The following is a 13,358-nucleotide window of genomic DNA, read 5'->3' on the forward strand; positions in this document are numbered from 1 at the left end:
AAAAATGTGCTTATAAAGCAAACTAAATATAAGATATATGAAGATGAATAAATATAAAGTATATGTAAACATATCCAAAAATATGTATTGAAAATTTTAATGAAATAGAATAATACCATAAATAAGTAAAGAAATACAATGGACCATGATAAACAACCTAAATGTCCATCAAAAATGAATGGATAAAGAAGATGTGGTACATATATACAATGAAATACTATTCAGCCATAAAAATAAATAATGCCATTTTCAGCAACATGGATGCAACTAGAAATTAATATACTAAGTGAAGTAACTCAGAAAAAGACAAATACCATTTGATATTACTTATATGTGGAACCTAAACTATGTCACAAATGAACTCATCTACAAAACAGAAACAGACTCACAGACACGGAGAACAGATTCAGTTCAGTTCAGTTGCTCAGTCGTGTCCGACTCTTTGCCACGCTATGCCACACTATGAATCGCAGCACTCCAGGCCTCCCTGTCCATCACCATCTCCTGGAGTTCACTCAAACTCACGTCCATCGAGTCGGTGGAGAACAGACTAGTAGCTGCCAAAAGAAGATACAGTGGAGGATAGATGGAGTGGGAATTTGAGGTTTGCAGGTGTAAACTAGTGTATGTAGAATGGATAAACAACAAGGTCCTGCAGTATATTGCAGGAAATATACTCAATCTCCTGTGATAAACTCTAATAGAAAAGAATATATGTGTATGTAAAACTGAATTGCTATAAGGCAGAAATTAATACAATATTGTAAATCAACTTTACTTCAATTTAAAACAAAAAGTCCCATGAAATGTAAAAACAAAAGAATTATAAAGATCTGGGAAGTATTTTTAAAACTATCAACAATAAGTTATCACATTTCCTTTTCTTTTGATAAAAGATTTTTTCATTATTATTATTGGAATACTTGAAAATGAAAATGTTAGTCACTCAGTCATGTCTGATTCTTCGTGACCCCATGGACTGTAGCCCACCAGGCTCCTCTGTCCATGGCATTTTCCAGATGAGAAAGTGGAGTGGGTTGCTGTTCTCTACTTATACTGAAGCTAACCACCAATCATATTTTTACAGGATTAACAAATGGAAAAAATTGTCTTTATCATCTTACAAATTCCTAGAATAATATTGAAATAAAATAACAGAAGGCTGCCTTTTGTCTTGTAATCTGATACTAATCATTGCATACCTGGACTCTTCCAATGCTAATGTTATTTACAGGTACCTCTCTGAGGACATTTTGCCCAGGTCTGTGTTTCCTGCCCAGTCCCCAGAATCTATTACACAAGAGATTCATTAGTAATGTTTAAGACAGGACCACCAAGGATATGTTTCTTTGTTTCACTTAATTAAAGATTAGGTCAATTTTTTTAAAAGAGAAATTCTGCCAGTTTAGAAATATGCCCTCTGCCAGAAATAACAGAAAATCAACTTTCCCAACAGCAGAAGGAGATCCCTACCTAGCCATTTAAACTACTGTTAGCTTTGCACTTCCAGAGTAGATTTCCAGAGCTCATTGGGAGGTAGGTTTTCTATTGAAAAAATCATCTTGTGTGGATGGAGGATGACTTAGTGAAAACTCTCCAACTTCAGAGCTCTCTGTGAGTAGGAGTCTGTGCTCCTAAGAATGGTCAGAGACCACCCACATCTCTCCCCGCCTCTCTCCCCACCATAAGATCTTCCTCAATGACTTTTTTCACCCTTTGCAACTTTCGGATTCAGTGGACATCTGAGGTTACAACTATCAGAGAAGTATTTTTTTAAATCCTTTTCTTTCCCTTTTCTGAACACTAGAACAATAGTTTCCTCTGAGGAAAGTATTTCTACAAAAATAACCAATATGATTTGTCATTTTAGTATTTTATGAAAGGTTTCAACCACCCCTTATGAAGTGTGGCTTTTCAATATGACTAGTAATTATAGGAGAGTCATTGATTAGCTATTTTTATGTATCATATGATGAATTTCATCTAAATGAAGGGGAATTTTAGAAGGACACTCACCCTCATTTTAAACAAAAACTGTGTATAAATTATGTGAACTGTATCCCCATTGAGTGGTTTGTATGCTTATGTTTCATCAGTTGGTGACCAAATTCTCTAATAGTCTTAGACATATTAATGGAAACCCAGTTTTTTAATATCTGTATCAATATCAGTGCCAATTAATTTCATGAGGGTGTTGTTTAAAAGGCTGACTATGAGTAGCAGAAGAAAATAGTGGCATTTTTGGAAGACAAGATTAGTCTCTGTCCTCAGTACACACAGGCTGACTGTGGTGGTTGGTACGGAGTCAGATAACCTGGAGTTGTGCTGACAGGACTGAGGGGAGGTACCTGGGCTGCAGAGACAGTTCATTCCTGTCCCACCACCGGAAATGCTCTGGTGGCCCCTTTATGACCTTTAACCTGGTGTTGAGGTGAGGAGGTTAACTTTTAGGCAAAACATGCCCAGTACTTCCTTGTAATGGAAGCCTAGTTTAGGCTGCACTGTGGGACTAGGCACCAAGTAGGAGCTTATATCCAACTTTCTTAGTGATAAGAAAAGAACTTTTTAAAACAACCAGGTGAAACTCCAAGTAACCATTTAATTGAAGCCTCTAAGCCAAATATTATCTTTTGATTCAGCAACATAGGAAGGTAACAAGGTATCCTGACAATGACTGAAGGATAGGAAATATTTGACTTAGCTGTTATGTAAGTTATCAGAGAGAAGGCCAAATATATAGTACTTTCTAGTCAAAGCAAAAAATTTATGAATAGCTTTTTCTTTTAGTCCAGGACTAAATAGGACAGAAGTCTTTTATTATGCTGCCAAGTAGCAAAGAATGATTTTTATATTTTAATGACCTCATTTTTAAAATGAAAGAGATTCAACAACTGAGATTATATATGGTGTGTATTAAGTATGTGCATTTTTAGATCATTTATAGCTCAAGCTAAAATATAAAAATATCCAATCAACCCTTGTTAGAAAAAAAAAGGGGGGGGAACCTCAAGTGGAATTACATACTTAAAGAATGTATCATAAAAGAGAATGGAAATTTCACTATATGAAAAAACACACTCCTTGGTCTGAGTCAGAAGAGTACATAAAAATTTATGAATTTTACAATAATGTATTTATTGAGCTTTCAATAAACGCTGAATGAGATTTCACTGCTGTGAAATCTCGATGAACAAGACAGAACCCAGTCTCAATAAAATTACATTCACATATTTAGTTGTAACAGAGAAGTATAGTGGGCTAGAGGGGAAAAAGAGAAACGGAGAATTTACACAATGAAGTTTCAAGAAACGTTTTTGTAGGAAGTACACTAGCCAAAACTTGCTAAACTTGCAGGTTTCAGTATCAGTTTAGTGAAGGGAAAAGCAGGGGTGGAAAGCTGGTAATGAACAGAGCTGTATCAGGAAACAGACTTCACTTAAACTTGTAGAGAGGTGTCATTTTGGATGGTGGAAAGCAAAGGTCCTTCTTTGGTGGAAGCACTCTGAAGAGTTGCTTCATAGGTAACATTCCTTTCTAAACATGAACATCCTCATCACAGGAGTGTGTTATCAATGGGTCAAAAACTGCAAGCACTTCAGGTCCTATTAGTCAATATTATAATTTTGCCTTATAAGGTATAGACAAAATCCATGCAATCCACACATTTATGATTAACATTAAGCTGTAATTTAACTATAAACATTAATTTCAATGGATATCCTATATAGTCATAGATGGCATAAAATGAACATCACCACAAAAATATTGTTGAAGAAGCACAAAGGATTGGTAGATATTGTACCAGACAAATGATGCATGTGAAGTACTGTCCCCAACATACTGCCAGAAAGAAAAAAAGTGCTCTGCAACTGCTGTTCACTTTTCAGTTTTCTTTTTTATTTCTATTTGGTAAATTTTGTAATTATGAAAAACTTTTGTACTTAGAAAAGTGTTGACAAAATAGTGGAGCCAGTTCCCAGATATCCTTCACCCAGCTCTCCCTATTGGAAGCATCCTGCATAATCACAGCATAATTATTACCACTAAAGAATTTATACTGTGGGAAAATACTAATAACTAAAATACAGATTTAAGGATGGGTCTCGGTCACGGCCAGGCCAGGCAGGCAGTGAGGGCGCCTCCTCCATCACTGTCATGAGTCTGTGTGCACTCTCTGTGCATCCCGCACCAGCGAGTCAGTGACAGAGCAGCACACCGTCTCCTGCCAAGAGTTCCCAGTGCCCATGGCCTCAGCTCGCATGGAGCATCAGGTGACCCACTGTGGTAGGCAAGTCCACAGAGGCACAGAGAGGAGATAGTCCCAGAAGAGACAAAGATTCACTGAAAAAGATAATTAAGTAAAATTAAAATAAATTAAATACAGATTTTATTCAGAGTTTCCTAGTTTTTCCTCTAATGTCATTTCTCTGTTGCAGGATCCAATTCAAGTTAAATAATTGAAAAGGAATTGTCATTTGTCCTTGGTCTCCAACTCGTGTCTCATCCTGTCTCCCCTTGTCCTTCGTGACCATGAAAGTACAAACAATTGAGGTTAAATTCCTCAGGATGGGTTTGTTCAGTTGCTTATAATAATTTTTTAACACCATACAGCAGCAGGTAACTTGTTTATGTTCAGTTCAATCACTCAGTCAGGTCCGATTCTTTGTGACCCCAGGAACCGCAGCTCGCCAGGCCTCTCTGTTCATCACCAAATCCCGGAGTCTACCCAAACCCATGTCCACTGAGTCAGTGATGCCATCCAACCATCTTATCCTCTGTCACCCCCTTCTCCTCCTGCCCTCATTCTTTCCCAACATCAGGGTTTTTTCAAATGAGTCAACTCTTCGCATTAGTTGGCCAAAGTATTGCAGTTTCAGCTTCAACATCAGTCCTTCCAATGAACACCCAGGCCTGATCTCCTTTAGGATGGACTGATTGGATCTCCTTGCAGTCCAAGGGACTCTCAAGAGTCTTCTCCAAAACCACAGTTCAAAAGCATCAATTCTTCAGCGTTCAGCTTTCTTTATAGCTTTCTTCATATGTGAGATTATGCAACTCTCACATCCATACATGACCACTGGAAAAATCATAGCCTTGACTAGACTGACCTTTGTTGGCAGAGTAATGTCTCTGCTTTTGAATATGCTATCTAGGTTGGTTATAACTTTCCTTCCAAGGAGAAAGCATCTTTTAATTTCATGACTGCAATCACCATCTGCATTGATTTTGGAGCCCCCAAAAAATAAAGTCTGATACTGTTTCCACTGTTTCCCCATCTATTTCCCATGAAGTGATGGGACCAGATGCCATGATCTTCGTTTTCTGAATGTTGAGCTTTAAGCCAACTTTTTCACTTCTCTTTCACTTTCATCAAGAGTCTCTTTAGTTCTTCTTTGCTTTCTGGCATAACGGTGGTGTCATCTGCATATCTGAGGTTATTGATACTTTTCCCAGCAATCTTGATTCCAGCTTGTCCTTCATCCAGCCCTGCGTTTCCCATGATGTACTCTTCATATAAGTTAAATAAGCAGGGTGAAAATATACATCCTTGAAGTACTCCTTTTCCTATTTGGAAACAGTCTGTTGTTCCATGTCCAGTTCTAGCTGTTGCTTCCTGACCTGCATACAGATTTCTCAGGAGGCAGGTCGAGTGGTCTAGTATTCCCATCTCCTTCAAAATTGTCCACAGTTTATTGTGTTCCACACAGTCAAAGGCTTTGGTATAGTCAATAAAGCAGAAATAGATGTTTTTCTGGAACTCTCTTGTTTTTTTGACAATCCAGCAGATGTTGGCATTTTGATATCTTGTGCCTCTGCCTTTTCTAAAACCAGCTTGAACATCAGGAAGTTCACAGTTCGTGTATTGCTGAAGCCTGGCTTGGAGAATTTTGAGCATTACTTTACTAGCATGTGAGATGAGTGCAATTGTGTGGTAGTTTGAGCATTTTTTTGGCATCGCCTTTCTTTGGGATTGAAACGAAAACTGACTTTTTCCAGTCCTGTGGCCACTGCTGAGTTTTCCAAATTTGCTGGCATAATGAGTGCAGCTCTTTCACAGCATCATCTATCAGGATTTGAAATAGCTCAACTGGAATTCCATCACCTCCACTAGCTTTGTTTTTAGTGATGCTTTCTAAGGCCCACTTGACTTCACATTCCAGGATGTCTGGCTCTAGGTGAGTGATCGCACCATCATGATTATCTGGGTCATGAAGATCTTTTTTGTACAGTTCTTCTGTGTATTCTTGCCACCTCTTCTTAATATCTTCTGCTTCTGTTAGGTCCATACCATTTCTGTCCTTTATTGTGTCCATCTTTGCATGAAATGTCGCCTTGGTATCTCTAATTTTTTGAAGAGATCTCTAGTCTTTCCCGTTCTATTGTTTTCCTCTATTTCTTTGCACTGATCACTAAGAAAGGCTTTTTTTTATCTCTCCTTGCTATTCTTTGGAACTCTGTATTCAAATGGATATATCTTTCCTTTTCTCCTTTGCTTTTTGATTCTCTTCTTATCACAGCTATTTGTAAGGCCTCCTCAGACAGCTATTTTCCTTTTTTACATTTCTTTTTCTTGGGGATGATGTTGATCCCTGTCTCCTGTACAATGTCATGAACCTCCATCCATAGTTCATCAGGCATTCTGTCTATCAGATCTAGTTCCTTAAATCTATTTCTCACTTCCACTGTATAGTCATAAGGGATTTGATTTTGGTCATACCTGAATGGTCTAGTGGTTTTCCCCACTTTCTTCAATTTAAGTCTGAATATGGCAATAAGAAGGACTTCCCTGATGGCTCAGATGTTAAAGCCTTTGTCTACATTGTGGGAGACCCGGGTTCAATCCCTGGGTCAGGAAGATCCCCTGGAGAAGGAAATGGCAATCTACTCCAGTACTTTTGCCTTGGAAGATCCCATGGACAGAGGAGCCTGGTAGGCTACAGTCCATGGGGTCGCAAAGAGTCGGACACAACTGAGCGACTTCACTTTCACTTCACTATCACTTTCATGGCAATAAGGACTTCATGATCTAAGCCACAGTCAGCTCCCGGTCTTGTTTTTGTTGACTGTATATGTATATGACTAATTGTTTATGTAGTACTCATTAAAAATTCTTTCTACCAGAGTTACAATGGAGGGAAAATTGGGTATTGATATAGAAACTTAAAGATAAATAGCAAAATGGAAAAGTATCAGTGTTATTTGGATGACAATTCTGATACCAAAAGTAAAATATATAAAATGAAATAATTTATTTGGTCATTGCAGTAACAGAAAACATTCAAGTACTGCACATGTGGCATATAGACTCTGTATAAAATGTTAAACTCAGCCATTTATTTACATTTAACAGGAACCAAAATTTTAAGCAGCTTATGAGTTCATTCACATGGGAGTAGTAAAGAATCAATAGGAGAAAAATAACACTATAATAAACAAAAAAATCATGTCACATAGATGATCCTTTCTATTTCTATAACTAAATACATTTCAGGCAGTAGAAGACAGAGTTTAGGTGAATTGAAAAATAGACATTCAAGAGCGTGCAAGGAGATCTAAAAATATGGACAGTAGAACCATCTTATTTCAGAAAACCATGATAGTGAGGAGACTTATAACACACATTGAAAGACCTGATAATCCCAGAGTTATGGTCAGTCATTGTCAACTAAAAGAATAAAATGAATATTCATTGAATTGATTGGATTTTCTTTTTTACCCAATGTCCACGGGCTCTTAATTTCATACAAGTTAATTTCATACACTGGACTGAGAACACAGTCCAATGTCACTTGACTTTGTGAGGAGCTTAAGAAGAAGTACAAGTCAGCAATGAGAAACCATACATCATTACCTACATTCATACTCCTGGGACTGACAGATGACCCTCCAATGCAGGTTCTGATTTTTATATTTCTGCTTGTCTCCTACTTATTAAGTGTAACTGGGAATCTGACCATCATTATACTCACTTTACTAGACTCTGGCCTTAAAACTGCCATGTACTTTTTCCTCAAACACTTCTCCTTTTTAGAAACCTTATTCACCTCAGTCTGCATTCCCAGATTCTTATACAGCTTATCAACTGGGGACAAAACTATTTCCTATAATGCCTGTGTCAGTCAACTATTTTTCATCTTCCTTTTTGCAGCAACAGAATTTTTTCTCCTGGCCATCATGTCCTATGACCGCTATGTGGCCATTTGTAAACCTTTACATTATGCAACCATCATGAACAGTAGAATCTGTGGAAGACTTGTTATTTGCTGTTGGATAGCAGGTGGGCTGGTTATATTTCCACCACTTTGCCTGGGCTTAAATCTGGAATTCTGTGACTATCATGTCATTGATCATTTTCTCTGTGATGCCTCTCCTATGCTGAAGATCTCTTGTTCAGACACATGGTTCATAGAACAGATGGTTGTTGCCCTTGCTGTGCTGACTGATATTGGGACATTTCTGTGTGTAGTTCTGTCATATATATACATCATCAAGACCATCATAAAGTTCCCTTCTGCCCAGCAAAAGATGAAGGCCTTTTCTACCTGTTCTTCTCACATGATTGTGGTTTCTATCACCTATGGCAGTTGTATCTTTATCTACATCAAACCTTCAGCAAAAGATGAAGTGGCAATTAATAAGGGTGTGTTACTACTTACTACTTCAGTTGCCCCCATGTTAAACCCCTTTATATATAGCCTGAGGAACAAGCAAGTGAAAGAAGCTTTTACTGACTTAATCAAAAGAATTTCAATGATTTCAAAGAAGTGAAAGAATGTTGAAATTAAGCATAAAATATGAATTTAAAAAGAGCATTTGTCCTTAATGTCATAATCTCATTACTTAACTTATGTACCCTGGTCTGTTGTCTGTTTATATTAACTTTCTTATACCACTGTTATTATTTAATCTCTGATCCAAAACCATCTTTTCAATGCCTGTTGAAATAAACAGTTGAAATAAACCATTTCAACTCCTGTTGAAAATAAACTGTCTGCAAGATGACATCTCATATCAAAAGAATATGAAATTAGATTTCTAGGAGAAGGGATTTGCCTAAACTCTAGTCTGGCTACGATCAATAAAATAACTATTAAATCTTGTGTGGAAAAAAAATTGAATTCTTGAACTGATGGGAATATTAATGGAATCATAGTATCCATTGTCTTGCTTTAAATGTAAACATCCAAAAAGCAGAAAGTGAAGAGGAACTCAAAAGCTTCTTGATGAAAGTGAAAGTGGAGAGTGAAAAAGTTGGCTTAAAACTCAACATTCAGAAAATGAAGATCATGGCATCTGGTCCCACCACTTCATGGGAAATAGATGGGGAAACAGTGGAAACACTGTCAGACTTTATTTTTCTGGGCTCCAAAATCACTACAGATGGTGACTGCAGCCATGAAATTAAAAGACGCTTACTCCTTGAAAGGAAAGTTATGACCAACCTAGATAGCATATTCAAAAGCAGAGACATTACTTTGCCAACAAAGGTTCATCTAGTCAAGGCTACGGTTTTTCCTGTGGTCATGTATGGATGTGAGAGTTGGACTGCGAAGAAGGCTGAGCGCCAAATAATTGATGCTTTTGAACTGTGGTGTTGGAGAAGACTCTTGAGAGTCTCTTGGACTGCAAGGAGATCCAACCAGTGCATTCTGAAGGAGATCAGCCCTGGGATTTCTTTGGAAGGAATGATGCTAAAGCTGAAACTCCAGTACTTTGGCCACCTCATGCGAAGAGTTGACTCATTGGAAAAGAGTCTGATGCTGGGAGGGATTGGAGGCGGGAGGAGAAGGGGACGACAGAGGATGAGATGGCTGGATGGCATCACTGACTCGATGGACCTGAGTCTCAGTGAACTCCGGGAGTTGGTGATGGACAGGGAGGCCTGGCGTGCTGCAGTTCATGGGGTCGCAAAGAGTTGGACATGACTGAGCGACTGATCTGATCTGATATCTCATGTGAGAAGAACAGGTAGAACAGGCCTTCATCTTTTGCTGGGCAGAAGGGAACTTTATGATGGTCTTGATGATGTATATATATGACAGAACTACACACAGAAATGTTCCAATATCAGTCAGCACATCAAGGGCAACAACCATCTGTTCTATGAACCATGTGTCTGAACAAGAGATCTTCAGCACAGGGTTTCTTTATATGAATGTCACTAAGGATGACTAGGTCTTGTTGTCAGGTAGAGCCTCACTCACAATATTAGAAGTTGAATGACTCCTTACTAAGATAAATGAACCCTCTTCCAGATGATGCTTTATCTTCCAGCTAACAAATGTTCACATGGTAAGATCTTGAGGCTCCAGGGAGAGAGTAGAAGCAGACAAGGCCTCTGGAGTCCTAGGCACATATCCCTTCTACATCACACATTCTGTTAGTCAAGAAAGTCACAGGACCAAGCAACATTCAAGGGAGAAATACAGAATCACTTGTGCATGAAGGAGCTGGGACACACACTGCAGAGGGTGCAGATACAGAGAGAGCAAGCCATCTTTGCTATCTAATTTCCACAGACACTATGCTTCTGCTAAATGTCATGAATTTCCAATCTATTTTGTCTCAAGTATAACTATTATTTAGTGTGCATATGAATCCCTGTGAAGACCAATATGATCAGTATTGTTTTTTAAAGAAATATTAGTTGAATAAATCCTATATAAAACATGAAGGACTAAACTTTCAGAGAGACAACATCTATACAAATTCTAACTTTGAATAAGAATCATAAAGAGAGAATGAGTGTAATTTTGTGAAATAAAAAAAGTTATTCATAACACAGTGTTCCACAATATCTTTTAATTTTAAAATCATTTCACATTATTCACTGAAAGCAATGCTAGTCAGACAATGAGAGTAATAAACTTTTTCACATAAGATGTGTTTGCTAATTCTCAAACCATGTCTCCTAGGTAAATTTTTGACGAATGGCAAAACTGAAGTTTAATGACTCCCATTTCTTTCTTCTGTGTAAACAGTTGAAAGTCATTTCTCTTGGGCCTTTCTGTATAATAATTATCTTTAGGTATTTCCATTCCCTTTTTTTTTTTTTAATTTTTCTCTTGTAGGTCCATTTCTCATTCCCATTCCTTCACTGGCAACCATCTTTATTTTTTTTAAAGTTTAATTTTTATTTACATGTGTTTTTCTACAAAATATGTTTGAATAGATCTAGGAAAGCTATGTATTGCTAGTAATTAGTGGAGAATATTATTTGCACCCAGTAGCATTAACCTCCAATATATATGGCTATTCCACTATATGGCACAGCCCTTCCAGTATAATAGAAGTGTAATTTCAAGGAAACTATTTTATTTTTGTATTCTTCCTTTTTTTAAATTTTTTATTATTATTATTATCATTTTACTTTACAATATTGTATTGGTTTTGCCATACATCAACATGCATGTGCCACAGGTGTACACGTGTTCCCAATCCTGAACCCCCCTCCCAACTCCCTCCCCATACCATCCCTCTGGGTCATCCCAGTGCACCAGCCCCAAGCTTCCTGTATTCTGCTTAGAACCTGGACTGGTGATTCGTTTCACATATGATATTATACATATTTTAATGCCATTCTCCCAAATAACTCCCCCCCTCTCCCACAGAATCCAAAAAACTGTTCTATACATCAGTGTCTCTTTTGCTGTCTCACATACAGGGTTGTCATTACCATCTTTCTAAATTCCATATATATGCGTTAGTATACTGTGTTGGTGTTTTTCTTTCTGGCTTACTTCACTCTGTATAATCGGCTCCAGTTTCATCCACCTCATTAGAACTGATTCAAATGTATTGTTTTTAATGGCTGAGTAATACTACATTGTGTATATGTACCACAGCTTTCTTATCCATTCATCTGCTGATGGACATCTAGGTTGCTTCCATGCCCTGGCTATTATAAACTGTGCTGCGATCAACATTGGGGTACACGTGTCTCTTTCCCTTCTGGTTTCCTCAGTGTGTATGCCCAGCAGTGGAATTGCTAGGTCATATGGCAGTTCTATATCCAATTTTTTAAGGAATCTCCACACTGCTCTCCATAGTGGCTGTACTAGTTTGCATTCCCACCAACAGTAAGAGTGTTCCCTTTTCTCCACATCCTCTTCAGCATTTATTGCTTGTAGACTTTTGGATCGCAGCAATTCTGACTGGCATGAAATGGTACCTCATTGTGGTTTTGATTTGCATTTCTCGGATAATGAGTGATGTTGAGCATCTTTTCATGTGTTTGTTAGCCATCTGTATGTCTTCTTTGGAGAAATGTCTATTTAGTTCTTTGGCCCATTTTTTGATTGGGTCATTTATTTTTTCTGGAATTGAGCTGTACGAGTTGCTTGTGTATTTTTTTTTAATTAATTTTATTCTATTCTCAAACTTTACATAATTGTATTAGTTCTGCCAAACATCAAAATGAATCCACCACGGGTATACATGTGTTCCCCATCCTGAACCCCCCCTCCCTCCTCCCTCCCCACACCATCCCTCTGGGTCGTCCCAGTGCACCAGCCCCAAGCATCCAGTATCGTGCATTGAACCTGGACTGGCATCTCGTTTCATACATGATATTTTACATGTTTCTGAGGTGGATGAAACTGCTTGTGTATTTTTTGAGATTAGTTGTATGTCAGTTGCTTCATTTGCTATTATTTTCTCCCATTCTGAAGGCTGTCTTTTCACCTTGCTTATAGTTTCCTTTGTTGTGCAGAAGCTTTTAAGTTTAATTAGGTCCCATTTGTTTATTTTTGCTCTTATTTCCAATATTCTTGGAGGTGGGTCACAGAGGATCCTGCTGTGATGTATGTCAGAGAGTGTTTGCCTATGTTCTCCTCTAAGAGTTTTATAGTTTTTGGTCTTATGTTTAGATCTTTAATCCATTTTGAGTTTATTTTTGTGTATGGTGTTAGAAAGCGTTCTAGTTTCATTCTTTTACAAGTGGTTGACCAGTTTTCCCAGCACCACTTGTTAAAGAGATTGTCTTTAAGCCGTTGTATATTCTTGCCTCCTTTGTCAAAGATAAGGCGTCCATAGGTGCGTGGGTTTATCTCTGGGCTTTCTATTTTGTTCCATTGATCTATATGTCTGTCTTTGTGCCAGTACCATACTGTCTTGATGACTGTGGCTTTGTAGTAGAGCCTGAAGTCAGGCAGGTTGATTCCTCCAGTTCCATTCTTCTTTCTCAAGATTGCTTTGGCTATTTGAGGTTTTTTGTATTTCCATACAAATTGTGAAATTATTTATTCTGGCTCTGTGAAGAATACCGTTGGTAGCTTGATAGGGATGGAATTGAATCTATAGATTGCTTTGGGTAGTATACTCATTTTCACTATATTGATTCTTCTGATCCATGAAGA

At 37.8% G+C, this 13,358-nt stretch overlaps 1 protein-coding gene across 1 annotated transcript; it reads left to right on the plus strand.

Annotated features, from left to right (window-relative positions):
* The first annotated feature begins 7,830 nt into the window (after positions 1–7,830).
* Positions 7,831–8,769, plus strand: LOC102271724 (olfactory receptor 6C2). The gene has a single exon (XM_005899014.1). It carries the CDS (start codon positions 7,831–7,833, stop codon positions 8,767–8,769), a length of 939 nt encoding a protein of 312 aa, XP_005899076.1.
* The last annotated feature ends 4,589 nt before the right edge of the window (positions 8,770–13,358 follow it).

The sequence above is a fragment of the Bos mutus genome, chromosome 5, assembly GCF_027580195.1.
Source record: "Bos mutus isolate GX-2022 chromosome 5, NWIPB_WYAK_1.1, whole genome shotgun sequence".
Taxonomy (NCBI): domain Eukaryota; kingdom Metazoa; phylum Chordata; class Mammalia; order Artiodactyla; family Bovidae; genus Bos; species Bos mutus.

Bases quoted from the DNA above. Each gene is read 5' to 3' on its own strand.
- LOC102271724 (XM_005899014.1), top strand. From the start codon at position 7,831: ATGAGAAACCATACATCATTACCTACATTCATACTCCTGGGACTGACA.